The 23,070-nt window shown below is 49.1% G+C and overlaps 1 protein-coding gene across 1 annotated transcript in view; it reads left to right on the plus strand.

Moving 5' to 3' along the window:
* spmip4 (sperm microtubule inner protein 4) overlaps positions 1 to 23,070 on the plus strand; it is a 191,182-nt gene that overhangs the window by 65,829 nt on the left and 102,283 nt on the right. The window contains exon 5 of the mRNA XM_085988675.1: positions 535 to 725. Coding sequence (XP_085844801.1) covers positions 535 to 725 — 191 coding nt within the window. The remainder of the gene's footprint in view (positions 1 to 534; positions 726 to 23,070) is intronic.

The following is a 23,070-nucleotide window of genomic DNA, read 5'->3' on the forward strand; positions in this document are numbered from 1 at the left end:
CCGTCCTTTGTTTCTTATCCTGTCCCATTACCATTTCCTTTTGCCTTGAATATCTCTTAATGTCTCTTAACCTGTCCTGCCTTCTATCACAGACCTCTATCACAGACCGTCCCTTTTGTTCTTTCATCCCCTCCTCCCTTTCCCAGCCCCTGCACTTGCTTAAAAATCTGTTCCATTTCCTGCTTTTTTCCAGTTCTGACGAAAGGTTATCGACCTGAAACGATAACTCTGTTTCTCTCTTCACAGATGCTGCCTGACCTGCTGAGCATCTCCAGCACTTTTTGTTTTTATTTCAGATTTCCAGCATCTGCAGTATTTTCTTTTTGTATACATCCACAACAGGTTCATCAGCATCTGGAAGAGAAAGAGCTGCTAATGTTTCGGATGGGAACTTCATCAAACCCTACAGCCTCCACTTTTTTTCAGAAGCTAATTGACCTGTGCATTGCCAGCATTTTTTATGTTTGTTCAGACTTCCTGTACTGCTTTTCTTTTTATTTCTTCATAGGATATGATGTATCTTTATGTTTTTAGTCAGAAACAGATACAGCTGCCATTTCCTGTTGAACATCCCTACTATTCCCACATTTCCAAGTTTGCAGTATTCCCGAGCTTCCTCTCACCAAATGATCCATATACTGGGGTACGAGCTGGACAACTGCTGCCCATTAATCCTGATATGCCTGCAAAAAGTGATAATGTGACTGTGGCTAAGAAAATTAAAGGTAACATATATATTCATGAAAGTAGTTCATGGAATATGCTAAAATAAGTTTTAACCTGCTTATGATTATCTTCCTAATAAATATGCCAATGTAAACACTTAAGTTAACTATATTTTCTGAAAACAGACCGCAGAATCTATCTCGAGTCATTCTAGTACAATCCTACCTTTCATTAACCATTGGGATAGCCTCAGATCATCAACTGCGAGAATTGTTTAGGCAACATTGTTTGAGATTTCTTCGGGGCGATGACATCATGATATGACCCTCTCTCCACTATGTAAAAAGCCTTGTCTAGAATCAATCTGTTTTATCCCCATTATCGGATATCGTTCCTCAACTTTACCGCATTGCTCAAAAAAGTGACCAAACTTATGCATTCTGATAGTTTATTGCTTATCAAGCAAAATAGTTGTCTATAATTATGACCTTAAACATTGTTGAAAATATCAGCAAACATTTTCAGAAATTCATGATGTAACTTCTTCCCAAGGTCTGAAAGGATAATCTTTACTAGACGAAAGTGTTCCTAAAGGCTGTATAACTAGACCAGGAACTACCATTAGAGGCAGATTTCTGTTCAAGGATTTACATTTCAGACTTCCTATGAGTAGGAGTCACTTGAGGTAGAGGCAAATTAATCTTATTATTTTTTGTTTTTAGGTTTTCCATTACATGAAACCTTACAAATTGCAGTCCAGGCTCCAAGGTGATGCAGGGAATATTCCAAACAATAATAGTTGTTGGCAAATCCACATTTAATATGAGACCATGGGGGAAAAAATCGGTCTCACCCCTTTTGGGGCGCTAATGTTGCCGGGGCGCTAATTTTAGCTCCCCAAAAAGATTCGCACCCCTCCGCCTGAAATTCAGTTGTAGCGCCCCAAGCAGGAGGTGGGGCGCGACTGGATACACTCCACCTCCTTGGGGCCCTAAAACTGAATATCACAATGTTACGTGCAACAGCGCCACGCCATCGGCATGTAGCGCCGTGTCATTGCAGGCCTCCCTCCCCAGATTAAAGGGGAGGGCCTAGCGCTGCGCGCACCGGGGCCCTGCTCGGGCGCTAGGGGATTTGCGCCCCCGGGGATGCCAACAAGAGGCACAAATCAACCCAATTTTTCCCCCTATATTTTTATTAGTCGCCTGTGTTATAAATCTCATCATTCATCAAGAAACTACTCATGAAATAATATTGGACGGCCAGTTGGTGGCGTCGTCCAAGGAGTATAAATACTCGGGCGTCGGCCCCAGCTTGCCAGGGACATTTTGTAAGACAAGGAACTAGTGAAGTACAACTAGACCTCCATGTTCTGAAACAAGTTAATTAATGTTATGTCCGTGTATAATCAGACACAGACTGCGGAGAACGGTACAAACGGTGTTTACTCAACGTGGCTCAGACTGCAACTGATCTGTACAGATTACTACTCAACGTTATATACAGGTGTGGTCACTGCCGGTACTACAGTATACATGAGCTGTAAAAAGTAGTTCTCCCCCTTAAAGGTACATACATTACAATTCCTCCCCTTTTAGATTAACAGTACCATAACACTCATTTAACAATTAAATATCAAACTAATTACAATTAACACTTTTAACATGTAACATTAGCTGAAAATAGTCTATTTATAAATTCAGTCTTTGGGGAGGCTTCCTGATCCTTTCGGGATAGCGCCTTTCCCGAGTGTCTTGCTCTTGGTGCGGAGGCGATTCTGGCCCCCTGTCGTCAGTTGGTTCGTTAGCTTCCGATGTTACTGTTTCTGGGGTAGATGCTACCTGTACGTCGGGTTCATCACCAGGTACGTATGGGCGAGGCATGGGGTTGACTTGTTCCTGTGACTCTAGGATCTGGTCAGCATGGCGTCTCACGATGCTCTCCCCAACGTCCACTGTGTACATTAGTGGGCCCTGCCGTGTGCATATCGTTCCTGGCTGCCATTTTTCTGTTCGGTAGTCGCGGGCCAAGACTGGTTGCCCTACATTGAAGCTCCTTGTTGGCTTCTCATGGATGTGCTGGAATTGCTTACTCTCAACATCGCTTCGTACGTTTGGTCTGAGCAAATCCAGGCGAGATCTGAACCTTCGGATAAAGAACATCATGGCTGGGGCCTGGTTGGTGACTGCATGTGTCGCATTCCAGTAGGCGAATAGGAAATTGTCCACCTTGTGCTGCAGCGGAATGTTGTCATTGTACATAGCCTTTATTGCCTTCTTAAAGGTTTGTACGAACCTCTCAGCCAATCCATTTGTGGCTGGATGATACGGGGCGGATGTGTAATGCCTTACCCCATTCTTTTTCAAGAACCTCTGGAACTCTTCGGACACAAACTGTGGTCCGTTGTCGGAGCAAATCTGTTCTGGCAAGCCATTCCTGGCAAAAATGGTCCGTAGGACTGCAATAGTTTTCTCTCTGGTGGTGGAGGACATTTTGATGACCTCAGGCCATTTCGAGTGCGCATCCACGGCTATTAAAAACATTGAGTCCATGAATGGACCAGCAAAATCAATATGCACCCGTTGCCATGGAGATGAGGGCCACTCCCATGGGTGTAGAGGGGCCTGTGGTGGTGCATTTTGGACTTTCTGGCATCCTGAGCAGCTCTTGGTCAGGTCCTCAATTTGTTGTATCGATTCCCGGCCACCACACATAAGCCCTGGCTAGGCTTTTCATTTTTACCCCTCCCAGATGACCCTCATGAAGCTCATTGAGCACTCTATCCCTTAACTTGTGTGGAATTACCACTCGGGATCCACACATCAAGGTCCCCCGGCACACTGACAGCTGTTCTCTCCTTCTCGAGAATGCTGGCAACAGTGAGTCGCCATGTGCTGGCCATCCCTTCACTGTCAAATCATATACCCGAGACAGTGTCGGGTCATTTCGGGTTTCCTTTTCGATACAAGCATTAGTTACCGGTAGGTATTCAACTGTAGTCGAATGGAATATTTCGACAGGATCCACTGCTGGCGGTTCCTCCGCAGTAGGCAGTGGCAGGCGTGATAGCCCATCAGCATTTCCATGCTGTTTCGTGCCCTTATATTCAATCTCATAGTGGTGCGGCCCTAGAAAAAGTGACCCATCTTTGTAGTCGTTGCGCAATCATCACCGGAACACCCTTCTTTGGATTAAAAATGGAGACAAGAGGCTGGTGATCAGTCATCAAGGTGAATTTCTGCCGGTGCAGATAGTGATTGAACTTTTTCACTCCCCACACTAGGCTGAGGGCATCCCTGTCAATCTGGGCGTAGTTACGCTCGGCTGAGGTTAGTGATCGTGACGCAAAGGCTATTGGCCTCTCTGAGCCGACCGAGAATTTGTGCGACAGCACCACTCCAATGCCATAGGGTGACGCATCACATGCCAACCGAATTGGCAATGCTGGGTTGTAATGGGCCAATACCTCTTTCGATGTCATTAGTGTTTTGCTCTTCTGGAAAGCTCGTCTACATTCGCCACTCCACTTCCATGGTACCCCCAGTTTGCAGTAGGGTGTTCAGTGGGTGTAGTATTGTAGACAAATTTGGCAAGAACTTATGGTAGTAGTTTACCAGCCCGAGGAACGACCGCAGTTGTGACACATTTTCCGGTGCTGGAGCCTTGACTACAGCCTCAATCTTCTCTGGGGTCTTATGTAACCCCTCTTTATCGATAACGTGGCCACGATACGAGATCTGTTTTCTAAAGAACTCGCATTTGGGGCGGTTAGCTCGGAGCCCATATTCCTGCAATCTAGTGAGCACCTGCTCCAGGTTGGCAAGGTGATCACTGTCATTTTCGCCCGTGACCAGGATGTCGTCCAAATAACACTGGGTCCCTGGGATCCCTTGCAAGACTTGTTCCATTGCCCTCTGCCAAATAGCCGGAGCTGATGCTACCCCGATTACCAGCCAGTTGTATTGGTAGAGACCTTTATGGGTGTTGATTGTGAGGTATTTTTTTGATGCTTCTTCTACCTCCATTTGCAGATACGCCTGGGCCAGATCAATCTTAGTGAAGCGTTTCCCTCCAGATAGTGAGGCGAAAATATCTTCAATCCGCGGAAGTGGATATTGTACGGTGTGAAGGACCGGGTTCACTGTTACCTTAAAGTTCCCACAGATGCGAACCTTCCTTGGTTCCCCAGGCGTGCTGCTCAATGACTGTTTCATCACAGGGATGATGGGTGTAGCCCACTCGTTCCAGTCTACCTTGGACAGTACACCTGAACATTCCAGACTCTCCAGCTCTGCTTCGACGGCTGGAGGCGGTCTGGCCTTAAAAAATTTTGGACTTGCGTTTTCTTCCATTTTAATCGTCGCTGTCATGCCTTTTAGTGTTCCGAGTCCTTGCTGGAACACTTCTTTTGCGTCAGTTAGGATCTTTGACAGTCGCCCAGGTGTGACATCATCATCCTTTTTGTCAGCCACAGTCAGTGCCTGTATGGAATGCCAACCCAGTTGTATTTTCCGGATTCATTCACGTCCCAGTAATGGTGGTCCACCTTGCAATACATACAGGTCTAGTTTTGGTGTTTCCTTACCGTTATATATAACGGTCAGCCTTATTTTTCCTTTGGGGTAGACTTTTTGCCCCGTGTACGTCTTCAAAATAATTTTTGTGTCTCTCAAGGGTATGTGTGAGAATAGCCGCTCATAGTCCCGTCGGTTTATGACTGTTAGGGCTGATCCTGTGTCCAATTCCATCTTTACCTGGACTCCTGCTATCTTGAGAGTGACCCAAATGGTTCGGTGATCCTCCGTTGTGATCACATTATGTAGTTTCAGACAACTCAGTTCCCTGCTTTCGGAGTCGTTATCACTCTTTTGTTCGTCTGAACTATTCTCCGTTATCTTATGTAGCTTCTTGTACTTTCCTTTGGTCGGTTTCTTATTGCTGGTTTTCTTTCCCGACCTGCAGACTCGTGCTATGTGTCCTACTTTTCCACACTGTCTGCACACTTTGTCTTTGAACCAGCAATCATTCTGGTCGTGTGTTGTTCTGCCGCAGCGATAGCACTTCTCTGTTCCATATGACATTTCGTTTCTGCCATATTCTTGCGGTCTCTGTTGTATCTCTGCAGCGCCCCGTGCTGCTGCTTCATATGATACCGCAATGCTGAAAGCCTTTTCCAGCGTAAGGTCCTTTTCAGATAAAAGCCATTTCTGGGTTCCTTCACTTTGAAGCCCACACACAAACTTGTCCCTTAAAGTATCTGCCAGTCCCGTTCCAAACTGTCAGTGTTTCGATAGCTTGCGCAGTTCCGTTAAATACTCAGCATTACTTTCATCTTTATGCTGGTTCCTTTTGTGAAACTTAAATCTTTCTGCTATCAGCAGCGGTGTGGGGTTTAAGTGGTCCTGTAGAATTGACACTATGTTTTCAAAATCCTTTTCTGCTGGCTTCTCTGGGGTTACTAGGTTTCGTAGTAAGCCATATGTTTTTGCACCCATTGAATTCAACAATACCAGCGCTTTCTTGTCATCTGGCACTTCATTCGCCTTGCAGTATACTTCTATGCGTTCGACATATGTCGTCCAATCTTCGACTTCATTGTCGAACACTGTGATACTGCCACTCTTCGGCATTTTTGGGTGTGGTTAGACTGGCTTAAAATGGCGTCTTCCGCGCTTTCCTTTCTTCCCCGCTGCGGCTTAAAATGGCGTCTCCCGCGCTGCTACCAACGCCGCTCTCGGCAGAGTTGCAGGTACGTTCGAATCTGCCTCGTCGCCACTGTTATGTCCGTGTATAATCAGACACAGCCTGCGGAGAACGGTACAAACGGTGTTTCCTCAACGTGGCTCAGACTGCAACTGAACTGTACAGATTACTACTCAACATTATATACAGGTGTGGTCACTGCCGGTACTACAGTATACATGAGCTGTGAAAAGTAGTTCTCCCCCTTAAAGGTACATACATTACAATTAAAGCCTTGTTTTATGCTCAAACCAAGTGCGTAGTGAGTTTTATTACGTCAACCTGTGTTCAACATTAGCATACAATTGAAGCTCTAGTCTTAGGAGTAGGAGATGCAGCCTTTTGCAATACTTGGCTATGAATCCCTGATCTTCCTGAAAAAATACAAGCCAAAATATTTGAAAGTCCTTTACAAATGTTTCAGGAAACTAGTAAAGTAAATGCTGGAGGCTTATGAAAAGCAACAACAGAATCTCAAAGCCCTTTCTGACATGGTTCATATGAGCAAACCAAACTCCAAATAGTATAAATCATTAAAATGTATCATAATTATTACTACAATTCACACATCACAAAGCAGTTTTCTTTGTCGATTACTTCAGCTTATCCTAGTGGTACGTGGAGGCTGTTCCGTTTCAAAGAATAGGAAAAACATTCTTAGGTTAGTAGTCGATCTTGCACTGTCTGTCACCAGCAAATTCCTTGACACAGTTTAGGTTATTTCTGTTTGCTTCTTTCTATTTTTTAAAGTAATAATTTATATAGAACTTTGGTTAGACCACACTTAGAGTACTGTGCACAGTTCTCCTGAATTCCTTCTTGGATTTATTAGTGACTATCTTGTATTTAAAGACCTTTATTAGGTCACCCCCTCAGCATTCACTTTTCTGGAGCAAAGAGCCCCATATTACAAAAAGGTTACAGAACCACTAAAGAGCATGCAAAAAGATTGAGAAGAGTATACCAGAACTGAAAGGTTACAACTATCAAGAAAGACTGAACAGGCTGGGGCTCGTTTCTCTAGAAAAGTGAAGACCTAATAGAGTTCTTTAAAATTATGAAGGGGTTTGATAGGGTAGATGTAGAGAAGATGTTTCCACTTGTGAGGAGTCCAAAACTAGGGGCCATAAATACAAGATAGCCACTAATAAATCCAAGAAGGAATTCAGGAGAAACTTCTTTACCCAGAGAGTGGTTAGAATGTAGAAAAGCTACAATATAGAGTTGAGGCGAATAGCATGGATGCATTTAAGGGGAAGCTAGATAAGTACATGAGGGGGAAAGGAATAGAAGGATATGCTGATAAGGTTAGATGAAGTAGGGAGCATAAACACTGGCACAGACCAGTTGGGCCAAATGACCTGTTTCTGTGCTGTAAATTCTATGTAATCTTGAGAAACTATGGACCATTTCAGTCCAATGTGTGTTACCTAGTGTACTAAAGAGTTCATTTCAGTGGATTTAGTTAACAGGTTATACCAAGAGTTTTTCCAATTAGAAAGCCTGTGAAATAGAGCCAATTTTTCCCGTGTGGGTGCTGTTCAGGGGCATGGTGCAAAGTCACCTACAAGGGCACTACACCACAGGGAGCACTGAGCACCTGAATTTCCTGATTGGTTTCATTAACTTGAAGATGCTGGCTTCAGGTGCTGGTGGAGGTGTTGTATTAGATGCAAGGATGTGAAGAATGGGAGTAATTCAGGCCTTTAAGAGGCAGGTACAATTAAAGCCCCACATGAGAGCAGAAGATCTTTGTTTTTGTAGGTAATGGGCTAGACTATTTCCTGTACACTTTTGGATTACTTGTGGTAAGTTTCTAATTTAATTTGTATGTGCCAGAAACAGATTTTGCAAGTCGGCAGTTTTCATGTTAATTTGTCTGACACTGAATGAGTTTGTGCTGCTGTTCCATGGCTGGAATAGTAGCAGAGTCTCATGTTGTGTATGGGATAGCGTGTTGCAGGACTAATATATTGTGGCAGAGCCACTGAGGGACTCTGAACAACTGTACATAATTCCCTTTAACGATGTGTTAGCTACAGACTAAATCTGTACCATTGTATATACCGTTTGCATGTACAGCGCGCGGTCCCTTTAAGAGCGTGGGTAAACGCGATGACGCCATGCCGCTAATCACATGCTCACCCAAACGCGAGAAAAACGTGATGATGTCATGACGCCATCCACGGGACCGCCCAGGCAGTCCTCGTGGAGCTTCCGACCTGTTAAGACCTGTATTCATAGTTCTCTTGCATCAATCTGTTTAAACTCGTTAGTTTGACATTAAAAACCTTTTTGATTGATTGCCTGCATCGAACTCAATCTCTAGATAGGAATTTGACCATTCCTACAATATATTCTTTTTTAGTAGTGTTAAGCACTGGAGACACACATAAGTTGACCACCACATGTTTCCATCCACTCTAAATTCAAGAAACACCACACTCTTCAAACGGTACTGTTCAAGCTAAAACTAGTTGTCAAATTATTTACGAGAATTATACTTACACAGAACCAAAAGAATACATCAAATAATCAACAATACAATACTTACCAATAGGAGTAAATAATGGGAACCCACGCCCACCAGTTATCAAATTTATCCTGTAATAGAATCATAAAATCATAGAATGATACAGAAGGAGAACATTTGGCTCATCATACCTGTGCCAGCTCTCCAAGAGCTATCCAATTAGTATCACTCCCTTGATCTTTTCCATAGCCCAGCAAATTTTTCCTTTACAAGTATTATATAGAATTAATAAGATATACAGCACAGAAACAGGCCAGTCCATGCCAGTGTTTATGCTCCACTCGAGCCTCCTCCCATCCTTGTAGGAGGTGGCCTGCAGTTAGTTATGCCTCTGACTGTTTATGAGCGGTTCGAATTGCTCCCACGCCCCTGGGTTCTAGACACCGGACTTAGGTACAAGCCGGCGGTGCAGAGAAGACTCGAGTAGACAGGTGATTGGATGTAAACAAAAACCAAGATTTTATTGAAGAGGAAAAATGGATACAATCTTATGGAAAATTACTAGTGTACACTTCTACAGGCAAACAATACAAAAGAATAACTATTATACTTATACAGGGAATGGGGAACACACAGCACATCGAGGGAAAACAACTATCTTAACAATCCCCTTATCCTTATCCCACCCCCTATACCTAACTAGGTTCAGCTATGAAGGGTCAGAACTTCATGTTCACCAATCAAAAGGGGTCTGCTGGATTCAAAACAGCGGTTGGGTTCGGGGTTCGCTCTTGGTGCTCTCTGGAACCTGCCGTCGTCACGTGGTCTCCGGGCGCTGCAAGGGCGTTGTCCAGGTTCGAGTACCCCAAAGTTAAAGTTTCTGTTTGGGTACTTTACCTTGCAGGGATGATTCTTCGTCGCCAGCTGACAGTTTGAGTTGGTGTGCAGATATTCGCAGGTCGGCCAAGGCTGAAGGCCCGATAATTCAAAGCCTACCCTCAGCCCGTCTCCTCAGTTCGTCTCCTCAGTTGGTCTTCCTCAGGTGGTCTTCCCTCCTCCCCTCATCACGTCCCGCCTCGCCTGGCCTGAATTGTCTGTGTCCGCCCGATATGGTGCCGGGGCAATTCCAGATGGAGGGGGGAAAGGCACGGGCAAAGGCCAGGGGGTAAGCGTGGGACAGAGAAAGAGCGACAGCCACGAGGGTGAGGGGCCGAAGAGCGGAGAGAGAAGAGAAGAGGGGCCGAAAACCCTTATCTGCGCGCCAAATCAGGTTAGTTCTTTATCTTAATCTTGGCGGGCTATTTTAAATAATGGTAGCAATCCATACTAACTGTTTTTAGATGGCCGGTAATCACATCTACCGACCCGATAATCGACTTGTATTGTCATGAATGTTCCTTGATGGGCCTGTCCAGCCTCGATGGTTCTCTTGATCTGTTTGCGATTATATATGTAGACTGCTTGATGGCCTTAACTATAGACCTAAACTGAATTTAGATTTGTCTCCAATTCGGTCTAATGCATAATTCAGAGTCCGGTTTTGAATAGGCATTCAAGTGCTGGAGACACAGGATTATGTGTGCTCCCCAGCTCCGGCACCCTGAGCGGTGAGTACCTGTCATAGCGTACTCCCACTTTATGACATAAGGCGGGACCCACTGTGAAACGAATGTGTGCACCCCCTTGAATGACTCCAATCTTCTCAACCCTGTATACCGGCGCGGGTCGGGCTGTCCCACCCATGACCGGCATTCTAACTACTACTCCCATGATTGTGTGGTTGGACCGCCCACAATCCACGGGGACTGGATAGGCTTCGGAGGCTAGCCAGAGTTGGCACGGGCTCAATGCATTCTCAAAAGAGTGCAGGGCTGCGAGGAGCTTGTTGCTAATCCAGGAGGAGACTAAACCCTGTTTTAAATCCTCCAGATTACTGCGGCCCTCGCCCAGTAACCACGCCCTGTATAACACGCACACCTCATTCTGCGCAGCATGGTCAGAAGCATTTCTGTCCTCCCTTAGGAGAGCATTTACCGTCTTTGCGTGCTTTTCCAACTCGGCTATGATCTCCTTTAAATGGACCGTCATGGCCTGGTCCTCATGCAACTCCGAGCCCACTACCTTGTTCTCATCCAGTAATATTTTCTTTAACTGTGCTTTTAAACCATTTATCTGGTTCTGCAGCTGTATGTCATCCAAGCTGTTGATGACAGAGGACCCAGTATTAAATGCAGTAAAAACTTCATTCCATACTCCCCTTCTTTGCCTCCCTGTATTACCCAACAACTCTCGGTGTGTGGTGTAGAGTTCGGTTTTGTCCACGTGGGCGAAATCGAACTTGTAAAACTTCTTGAACATGTCCTTTAATAAAGCCTGGTATAGCTGCTCTGTTTCTTTGGGGCACCACTCCGGTAAATGTTCCTCGGTGAGATTTAAAATCACGGAGGCCACCGCGTAGTGTACCCCCTGGTACAGCATCTGATCGGTAGGGACTAGTACTAAACCATTCCCTGGTCCCTTGGTGGTGGTGGGGCACCCTTCCCTGGATAACCTCGCCGCCTGCGCCGTGGGCAGGGGCTTACGGGGACAGGTTACCAGCTCAGTGGCATTGACTGGGATCGGGGAGAATGGGACTGCGCACGCCTTCAGGCTGGTATCCCATCTCATCCCATCCCTGGCGTCTTGCCACTGCCGGTGGAAAATAATGGATATGCCTGCAGGGCAGACCTTCTTTGACCCCCACATACAGATATAAATCCCTTGATCCGGTTCCCACCACTTGTCCCAACACACGCTTAATCCTCCATGAGTCCCTGTAATCGTCCGATGGGTGTTGTTTCCCAACCGTTCCCACTCGACTTCGGGGTTCCTCATGTCCTTGCTCAACTTTCTGAGCCGCCACCACCTATCCAGAGGAATGTGTCCTTTACACGTCAAACATATTCGCTTTCCAACGGTGACGCTGACCCTCGTGGTAACGACTCGTACCCTGGGGCACAGGAGGGAGGCCTCCCCGTACGTGAATCCGGTTTGGCTGGAGTACTGAGACGAATTGGACCCCAGCCATCCTGGCCACCTTCCCTCGTGGACGTAAACGGCGGTCTCCTCCGCATCCCGTTCACCGCTCCCATCGATCGCTAGGGGCGCCTTGTCTCCCGAACACCCGTAGGTGTGGGAGTCTTGGACGTCGCCCCTCCTCTCCACACTAATCCCAATCAGGGCGAATAGGATCATGATCCATTCCATCCCGAAAAATCTTCCTGCAAAAAGATGTAAAAGAACATGCAGCCAGGTCCCTAAGAGGTTCTCTGGCTTGGTGAAGCATAGTCGGGTCCCGCGACCTCGACACAAAGATACACTCTTAACAGACTACTTAACTTAAAACTACCCATCACCTTATTTAACTTATATTATAACACCTAAACCTAAGCTAAATAATTACACTTTACTTAAAACTTAAACTTAAACTAAAACTATATACATGCGCCGCCCGTCTCCGGGCGGCCAGGCTAATCCCTGGTCGGACTGCGGCTCGCCGCTACCTCCGGCGTGACCGCACCGTCCTTCGCTGTTGGTCCCTCGCAGCCCGTGGCTGCTGGCTGAGGACCTGTGTCCTTGGACCTCTCCCTGGCTCGAGGGGCGGCCCTTGGGAACTGGACGGCTGGTGACCATGGCTTTCTCGGCTGGGGCGTCTGTGGGGACCTTCTAGGGGCTTTGACGGGTGGGGCTTTCTTGGCCGCTGGGCCTTTTACCCGAACCGCTGCTTCCCCAGGCTTGACCCCTCCCGAACCTGGGCTGGGGGCAGGTAACTTTTCGCAGCCTGCTGCCGCGAGCTGAGAGTCTCCGCCCCCAGGTCCCATGGCTGGGTCCGGGACGAGGTTTTCGACCTCAGGTCCTTCCCTCTCTACACCTGGGTTAGGGGCGGGGTTTTCACCCTCAGGTCCCTCCCCCTCGTCTGGATCCCAGAAGAGTGGGGGAGTGTCCCAATCGATGGGCGGGATGGCCCCTCCCTTCAAGCAAGCCACAGCGCCTGCCTGTGCAGTCTGTGAACTCGCTCCTGCTGCGGGCTGAGGATCTTTATCCTCAGACCTTTCCCTAACTGGCTGCTTTCCCCTTTCAGGTGTAAACAGCTTACACTGGTTGATATGGAACCATTTTGTACGCTGGGGCATCTTTACGACGTATACCATGGGGCTGGCTTTATCTACAATACTGTAGGGCCCCATGTACAATGGCTCCAAACTACCTACTCGGGCATAATTTCTGACCATAACCTGATCTCCTACCTCCCACTCGTGGTGCTTTCTCGGTTCAAGCAGCAATCGATTACTCCGATGCTGCCTTCCCATGTTCCCAGCCGCCCGCTCATGGACCTGTTTCAGGTGCTCAAAGAGGTTTCGGGCAAACCTGTCCCGGTTTACCTCCCTGAGCTGACCCTCCGTGAGCACTGGGGCTAGTACATGGGTGGGGGTCCGCATAACCCTGCCAATCATTAGCTCGTACGGGGAATACCCCGTGCTTTTAGACTGGCTGGCCCAGATCCCCATCAAAACCAACGGTAGGACTTCGGCCCATTTACGGGGCGAGTCCACCGTTTCCTTTTTTAACCTTTCTTTCAGGGTCCAATTCATGCGTTCTACAATCCCCGATGACTGGGGGTTGTGGGCTACGTGCCATTTCCCTTCGATGCCCAGCAGCATCAGGGTGTTCTGCATCACCTGTCCGGTGAAGTGACTCCCTTGGTCGGATTCCACAAACTGTGGTAGTCCCCACCTCGAGAACACTTCCCAGACTAGGATCCTGGCAGTACCCAGAGCTGTGGCAGTTCTACAGGGAAAAGCCTCTACCCACTTGGTAAACACATCCACCAGGACTAGGCAGTACTTATAGCCTCCCTGGGTGGTGGGCAGGGGCTCGATGTAGTTGACTTGTATCGACTGCCATGGTCCCTCTACCCTCCTGACGTGTCCCATAGGGACCTTCCTTTTGTGGGGGTCAGGGTTGTTCACAGCGCACACAAGACAGCCTACACAGAACTCGCGGACATCGTCCCTGAGTCCCGGCCACCATCCCGCCTGTTCCGCCCGTTGCCAGGTGGTCTCAGGCCCGGGGTGTCCCGCTCCTGGACCCTCATAGGCCAGTTGAAGGAATTCCCTCCGGTGCTGCTGCGGCACAACCCACTGTTCCCCCCGGAACAGCATACCCTCTTTAACGGAGAGAGTCGCTGTGCCGTACGGACCTACTATCTCCTTTCCCTCAGCTATGGCGCTGAGGACTGCTTTGAGGACGGGGTCTTGGGCTTGGACCGTCTTAAGGTCCGGGGCTAACGCTACTCCTACACTCCCTTGGGGGAGTGGGCCTTTGGAGTAGCGGTAGCATCCCCGCCGCTGGGCCAGAAGGCGTAGGGTTTCAAACCCCGCTCCAGACAGTCCCGGCAAGTGGAGTCGGAGCTCCGGCTCTAAATTCTGGGTTGACATCCAGCGGGATACTTGTGTCCGTGGGTGTGGGTGGCCCCCCGCCTCGTATGGGTTGTGGGAGCCCGTAAAACCCTCCCGCCATAGGACTAACCACCCTAATGGCTGGTACGAAGATGGTTACGGTCACGGAAGGAGCGTTAATCGCGGCCAGAAATCCTTCCACCGCTTCATACAGTTCCCCAAAGGGAACAGTGTGAAGACACGTATGACGACGACTCCCTTGGGTCCCGTCCCTACCTCTGACCGCCGCCATGGGTCTGGACCCAAATGGGTCCCAGAAAGTGCCTGTGCGGGCACCCTCCTTGGCAAGCAAGTCAGCCTGCTGGTTGCCCTGGCCACGGGGTTCTGTGAAGGAATGGGCCTTCACCTTGTGGATGAAAACCTCCCCTTCCTCCCCCACTGCTGCTAGGATCTTTTCCAGCAGGAGCTTTACTGTGAGGGGTCTCCTGTCAGCGGAGGTGTATCCACGGCGGGACCAGATGGCCAGGTACTCCGTACATGAATTGCACGTGAACATGCTGTCCGAGCAAATCGTGTAGGGGGTGGGGAAGATTTCAGGGTGTGTAACGACATACACCACCGCGGACAGTTCAGCCTGCTGGGCGCTCATGGTGCTAGGGAGCTTAATCGCCAGGGCAATGTTTGCCGCTGGGTCGTAAACTCCACACCCCGTGAGACGCTCGCCAGCAGATACCGTGCTGGAACCGTCTACATAGATCTTGTGGCCTGTGGGATGTATCCCGGCCCGTAAACCTATGTTTACTTCCCAAACCCCTTCAATGGAACACCGATGGGCTGTTCCAGGATATACCATGTTGGCTGCGAGCTTTGTCTCACAGAGACCCTTCACCTTCAGATCCATCTGTGGGAGGAGCAAGGTCCAGCGGGCAATGCGGGCACTGCTCATTGTTCCATCCTTGATCCTCCCGTCCAGAAGCATCTGGGTGGGTGGGTGATGGGTGAGAAGGGTGATGGGAGAGGTGCCTGTGAAGATCAATGATCTTTTCACAGCCCAATGTGTGGCCAAAAGATGCCGCTCACAATTGGAATAGCTCCTTTCCACATCGGTGAGTATCCTGGAGGAGTAGACCACCGGCCGCAGCCGGCCATGCTGCTCTTGGAGCAGCACAGCACTCAGGCTGTCCCCGCTGGCTGCTACCTCCAGGAAAAACTCTTTCCCCCCATCTATGGCCCCTAAAGCTGGCGCGGTCTGCAAGTCATTCTTGAGCCTGACAAATGCTGCCTGGCAACCCTCATCCCAAAGCCACTCCACTCCCTTGTGTAGGAGTCGGAGCAGAGGGGCTGCGGTGGCTGCATTGTCCTCAATGAAGTCTATACAGTACCCGATTAGCCCTAGGAACGACCTCACACCCGTTACTGTGTGGGGACCGGTAGTGCTTGTACTGCCTCCCTCCTAGCCTTATCTATGGCCCTTTCTCCAGCGCACACGGTCAGACTGAGGAATCTCACCTCCTGCTGGCCGATCTGCGCTTTCTTGGGGTTTACCTTGAAACACTTCTGTCCTAACAGCTCCAGCAGCTCGGCCAATAGTGGGCCATGCTCCTCTTTCGAATCAGTGAACAGGAGCAGGTCATCCACATATAGAACCAACTGCCTGGGCTCGCTAAAATCCTTTAAACTGTTTGCCATGCACTGATGGAAAATGCTGGGGCTGTTGTGGAAGCCCTGTGGCAAGCAGTTCCACGTGTACTGTTGCCCTTTAAACATAAAGGCAAACTTGTACTGATCCTCCCTCCTTACAGGGATGGACCAAAACCCATTTGAAATATCCAGCACCGTGAAAGTGGTTGCGGATGCTGGAATACTCCCGATGTGGTCGGCAACTGCTGCTACTGTGGGTGCACAGGCTGGGATGTTGCTATTGAGCACCCGATAGTCCACCGTGGCCCTACAGGAATTGTCCGGCTTTCTGACCGGCCATAACGGAGAATTCACGTGGGTAGCTATCAGCCTCAGAACTCCCTGCTGCACTAACAAGGACATGGCTGCTTCCATGTCCGGCTCTGCTTCCCTGGGGAAGTTATACTGTTTCTGTGGTCGGGCCATGGGGTCCCCGTCTACGCTGAGCTCAAACCCTGTGACCCTCCCACAGTCCTGTTTGTGAGTGGCAAATGTGGCCAGGTGGGCCTGCACAAATGCCTGGAACTCTGGTGGGGTGTTGCTGACCATGAGCCCGAGGTTATAATCCTCTTTGGGCTTCATGGTGCAGAGGGTCCCCTTCCCTTCCTTTCCTGGGATTACTACGATCTCTCCGTTCTTTACTCTACCTGTCCCCCAAAGGCAGTGATTCCTCAAATCCACTAGAATCCCGTGGCCTACGATAAAGTCGGCTCCCAGGACCCCTCTTCCACCCTTCATGTCCCATTTCATCAGGACACAGGTCCACTTGGAGTGGAGTGGTCCTATCCGAATGGCGAGTGGGATGGAAACCGAGCCGGCCTGTTCCCTACCCGTGAACCCCGATAGACTGTATGGGACCCCGCTGGAGAGAGGTGAGGTGATGGGGTTAGCTGAGTAGATCATGGTGCATGATGCCCCCGTGTCCAACAGATAGGTCCTTGTCACCTTCTCCACCTCCATCTCCAAAAGGGGTCTTTTCCACTCATCGTATCGGAGAGAACACAGATAAACAGGCTGCGCTGGCTCTAGTCACGGCTGTGGGTTGGATGGGGCAGACAGGGTGAGAGCACCGGTGGCGGCTGCTACTCTCCCCTGGCCAGTCAGTAAGGACCTGATGGCGTTCAAAAGTGACTCGACCTCTGCAGAAGGGGTCCCTACCCCCGCCTTTTGGGCTGGGGCTGTGGCCTGCTTTCCCTTGTTATCCTTCCAAGGGTTTTTGCACTCCTTCTGCCAGTGACCATCCTTCCCACACCCGTAACAATTGGTCTTCGCGTGGGGAGGGTGATTCCCTTCCTGATGCCATTCCTTTCTACTCTGCAATCCTGGTCTTACCTCATGCACCTTTCCTTTTGGTGGGTGTGCATCGGTTCCCCTGCCGTTTTTGTAGGCTAGGGTTAGCTGCCTGATTACCGTGAGTTCTGTGGTCTGGGGATCTTTTGGGTCGAACCAGGCTTCTGCCTTGGCCCGGACCTGTGGCAAGCTGTTCGCCACCAGGCAACGGAGCCAATGCGTCAGGGAATCCCCATTCAGGAATGTCCAGCCTGGCGTCCCCGGGCAAGCTTTCCAGTACATCGGCCACAGCCGGTCCGCAAAAGCCTGCGGAGTTTCCCCAGAAAGCTGGATCGTCTTCTCCACGCGGGAGAAGGGACTTCCCTCATCCATCCCCATGGCCTCTAGAACCGCATCTCTAAGCTCCTCGTACCCGCTCTGCCCCCTTTTACACTCGTCAGAGAGGGATTGGAGGAGATTACTCTCCAGGGAGAATAGCAGCATTTTGGCCTTCTCAGCCTCATCGCAGTCGTTGACGCTGGTGGTTTGCTCTATTTCCCTGAAGTGGATCGAGGGGTCTCCCTTTTCGGAGAGCCTCGGGAGATGGCTGACCATCGCCCTAAACTGTTGGGTGTTAAAGGGTAACACGAACTGATTTTGGAGGGGTCCCTCAATGTCGCCATTAGCAGGTGGGCCGAACCTCCGATGCCGCACTGGGCACATCGGTCCCGGCTCCGGCCTCTCGGGCGGGGGTTACTCTACCTCCACCTCCACTTCTGGCTCTACTTCGGGTTCTACCCCCCGGTTCCTCCCCCCCTTGCTGCCAAACCTCGCTGAAACTTGGCACTACAGGTGGTGGCCTAGCCTGCCTTTGGACTTTTGAGGCATACCATGCCTTTTGCCTTCCAGAGGGCCCGGCTCAGATTTTCTATCCTCTCTCTACAGGGGCTGTGGTCTGCCTCCTCAAACCCCTGTTCACTTGCTAGCTTGTAAGCGGCTTTCATCTCCTGCACTCTCTCTTCCTGTTCCCTAATCTGCCTTGCCAAGCGGGCGTTTTTCTTCCGCAACCTTAACTCATTTCCCTTGGCCTCGGTGACTTGGCACTGTAGGTATTCCAACTGGGCCTTGTGTTCTCCCATTAAATGCACTCTTTCTTGGATCAAAGCCTACAAAGCTACTAATAACTTCTCCCCTGCGAGAGCCTTATCCTGGATCTCCAGGGCTGACTCCCTTAACTCGACTGCCTGTGCTGCAACGAGCCCATCCAAAAGCTGGACCTGCTTTTTAAAGCACATCAGCCAAACTGCCTTTTCCAAGGACTTCTTCTGTTCCTTTTCCTCTGTCCACTTAGCTGCTGCATCTATCGGATGCCCAGCCCTTAACAGAGTGGTGATCCACTTCATAGTGATATTCACCTTGCTAAACACATAATCAGAAATCCTTTCCTCCATCACAGTTCGCTCATCTGAACCACTGTCCACTGCATCGCAACCTTGTTGCCGGTGTCCTGCCGCGGTCGCCATTTCTATAGGGGGTGGCTTGCAGTCAGTTATGCCTCTGACTGTTTATGAGCGGTTCAAACCGCTCCCACGCCCCTGGGTTCTAGACACCGGACTTAGGTACAAGGCGGCGGTGCAGAGAAGACTCGAGTAGATAGGTGATTGGATGTAAACAAAAACCAAGATTTTATTGAAGAGGAAAAATGGATACAATCTTATGGAAAATTACTAGTGTACACTTCTACAGGCAAAAAATACAAAAGAATAACTATACTTATATAGGGAATGGGGAACACACAGCACATCGAGGGAAAACAACTATCTTAACAATCCCCTTATCCTTATCCCACCCCCTATACCTAATTAGGTTCAGCTATGAGGTGTCAGAACTTCATGCTCACCAATCAAAAGGGGTCTGCTGGACTCAAAACAGCGGTTGGGTTCGGGGTTCGCTCTTGGTGTTCTCTGGAGCCTGCCGTTGTCACATCATCTCTGGGTGCTGCAAGGGCGTTGTCCAGGTTCAAGTACCCCAAAGTTAAAGTCTCTGTTTGGGTACTTTACCTTGCAGGGATGATTCTTCGTCGCCAGCCAATAGTTTGAGTTGGTGTGCAGATATTCACAGGTCGGCCAAGGCTGAAGGCCCGATAATTCGAAGCCTACCCTCAGCCCGTCTCCTCAGTTCGTCTCCTCAGTTGGTCTTCCCTCCTCCCCTTGTCGCATCCCGCCTCGCCTGGCCTGAATTGTCCATGTCCGCCCGATATGGTGCCGGGGCGATTCCAGATGGAGGGGGGAAAGGCACGGGCAAAGGCCAGGGCCTAAGCGTGGGATGGAGAAAGAGCAGCAGCCACGAGGGCAAGGGGCCGAAGAGCGGATTGAGAAGAGAAGAGGGGCCGATTGCTACCCAGGGGCCTTCAATTATACTCTTTTCGAAAACCCTTATCTGCGCGCCAAATCAGGTTAGTTCTTTGTCTTAATCTTGGCGGGCTATTTTAAATAATGGTAGCAATCCATACTAACTGTTTTTAGATGGCCGGTAATCGCATCTACCGGACCAATAATCGACTTGTATTGTCCTGAATGTTCCTTGATGGGCCTGTCCAGCCTCGATGGTTCTCTTGATCTGTTTGCGATTATATATGTAGACTGCTTGATGGCCTTAACTATAGGCCTAAACTGAATTTAGATTTGTCTCCAATTCGGTCTAATGCATAATTCAGAGTCCTGCCTGGTTTCAAAATACAAAGTCTCTCTTCACAGAAAACTGCAGCTTGGGTTTCAATCCACAAGCTGTCTGCGTTGCAGAGTCCATTTTTAAATCTCACAGGCTTTCTGCCACGAGGCACGGACACCATCTTGGGTACCTTTTTTGATTTAAAATGTCCACGCAGGGTCCCGTTTATTAATAACAACCTTCGGGGAAATGTAGAAATTTTGCAAATCTTACATCCTTCCTCATCTAACTTTATCAGCATAACCCTCTATTCCCTTCTCCCTTATATGCTTACTAGCCTCCCCCTAAATGCATCGATACTATTCGCCTCAATCACTCTCTGTGTTAGCAAGATCCACATTCTCACCACTCTCTGGGAAAAGAAGTTTCTTCTGAATTCCCTATTTGATTTCTTGGTGACTATCTTATATTGATGACCTCTAGTTTTTCTCTTCACAAGTGGAAACACTCTCTCTGGCCGCGATTTCACCAGCCGTGGCGTGCCCGGTGCAGCCAGAGTAGACAGCAGTCTCAAACCCTGCTCCCGTCTTCATCCCGCCAAGTGATTTTGCCCTGATTGGGCTTGTTAAGTCCGCTCTGCGAGGTTCCAGGCCACTTAAAAGGAAGTGGATCTGATGACATCATCTGATGATGCGTTATCAGCCGGTTTCCTTACAGGGACAATGCGTACATTTAGTTTGAGATTTGTGCTGTCAGTGTTCTACATCATTGAGCTGCTGCAAACACTGACAAGCACTGCACAAAGGTGCACGGTTGCACTCAGGCTCTCCCATTACTCCCTCCATATGCTTATGGAGGGAGTCACAGCACGCAGGGAGGTTCACTTCCCTTCCAATGGGCGGAAGAGACCTCCCCAGGAGATCAAGACAGCCTGGTTGCACATTGCACAGGAGGGCACAAGCAGGAAAGTTGTCAGGAGTCCCTGGCTGCAGTGGCGCAAACCTTGCAATGATCTCAGGAGATCATGAAATGTTACTGCAAAGCCACACTCAACCTCATCCTGCTGTGCCACTCAACACATCCCCATCACTCTGCCTTCCCTACCCTACCCCTGCACACCCTTACTCACACCAACTTATCTTAAACCCTCTCTTATCATCCCTCTCTATCTACATTATCACTTCCCCATCTCACTAGCCAGCCCTCACACTCATCCACACCTCTGTCCAACCATAACAACTAACAATACAAGGGTAGGCACTTGTTTGCTTTAGCCAATTTTCATGTAAAGTTTCTGTTAATGTGTTGTCAAGCATTGAAATCTTTATTTTCACCACTTTGCCATCTTGGCTAGTTTTGTGTGCACCTTTAAAAGTGTCTTAGTGAGTTGCAGTGAATGGTGAGACATAACATCCATGCCCCCCCCCGCCCCCCCCCCCCCACACACACACACACACACACACACACACACACACAGTGGTAATGAGTGTGAAAGGAATGGCTTGGATATTGTAGGGATCCTTTTGGTGCTGGTGTGGGGTAGTGCCAACCTGGTACATGATGTGGCAGCCAGGGTATACAGTATTAAGTGAAGCTAATCTGGACATGGTGAGGCCATCGCTGGCATCCCGGGCAGCAATGTGCACAGGTGATGATACCCTGGGTCCAGTGCAGCATCAGTTGATTGCAGAGAAGGTTGGTGTGGATGTTGGTGCTGCTGGTGTGCCCAGTGATGCTGGTGTCGGGGCTGATCGTGTTGGGAATCTGAGGACCAAAGTGAGATTTCTTTAATTGCACCGATGCTAATGGAATAGATGGCAGGTGAGGTTGAGATGACAGAAGCGATCTGTCAATGGTGAGAGAGCTTGTTCCAATGAGGTGACACTGGATAGAGTTTGCTCCAAACACGTGCTAGCTGCATAAAGGTCAATCTGTCTTCTAAATGCAGTAAGCAACAGCTTCTGAGCTTGGAAAGTGAAGACCCATGAAATGGAAGCTTTCATAGACCATTTGTAGCTGTCAGGTTAGTAAATCATCCCACGCTGACACAACACCCGACCTACTTACCTGACGAGATCCCCACGCTCTGGGAAACTCGTTAAAAACCTGGTAAAATCCTGCTTAACTACCTTTTAACAAGCTATGAAGTATCTAAATTGGCTGACCCGCCACTTGGTGGCGGGTCTGTTCAGGAATGACGGACCCGACACTTGGGAAACTGACAAGGTGGTGGGTTTACAGCGGGATACCGACCCACTGTCAATCTTTTCGATTTTGACAACGGACCTGCCTCCAAATCTGCTCTCTGAGCACCGGCAACATTCCAGCCTTTGTGTCTATTCTATCAAAACATTTCATAATTCTATTAGGTCATCCCTCAGCCTTCTTTTTTCAAGAGAAAAGAGACCCAGGCCATTCATCCTTTCCTGATGAATATAACCTCGCAGTTCTGGTATCATCCTTGTAAACATTCTCTGCACCCTCTCCCGCGCTTCTATATCCTTTTTATAATATGGTGACCAGGACTGTACACAGTGTGGCAAAACCACCAATGATCTTCTGTACAAATGCATAACTGTCTTTAACCCAATGCTACAGCATCTGTGTTTGTTGGCTGAGTGTAAATAAGCTTTCTGCAAAAGCCCTGAAACAACGTGATGATGTCATCACGTTGGTCACATGATGCCCCGAACGGCGGGAAACATGATGACGTCATGACGTCAGAGAGTGGGAGGTTCTAAGCCCAGACCTCGTGTAACAAGCTGCTGAAAAGACCTGTTTGCTGTTGCTCCTGCATGTTTTTGTTTTGTTCACTTGTTTGATTAAATTCAGTTGGATTATTGAACTGACTCGACTTCAGTGCTTCAGTTAGGGATAGATCGATTCCTACATTGGTGACCCCGAAGCTTCGCGGACGATTTTCGCGGAGGAAAGTTCGAGAACAAGATGGATGTGAACGCAGCGAGTTTGAAGCTCCCTCAATTTTGGGAACGACAGGCAGCCTCCTGGTTCGTGCAAGCGGAGGCTCAGTTCCAACTTCGGAACATCGTGCTGGATCAGACCCGTTACCTTTACGTGGTCTCCGCACTGGACAGCTCGACGGCTTCCCGAATCATCAGCCTGCTGGAGAAC

This window comes from Somniosus microcephalus, chromosome 5 (genome assembly GCF_052327205.1).
Source record: "Somniosus microcephalus isolate GS21.2 chromosome 5, FLI_Smic_1.0, whole genome shotgun sequence".
Classification (NCBI taxonomy): domain Eukaryota; kingdom Metazoa; phylum Chordata; class Chondrichthyes; order Squaliformes; family Somniosidae; genus Somniosus; species Somniosus microcephalus.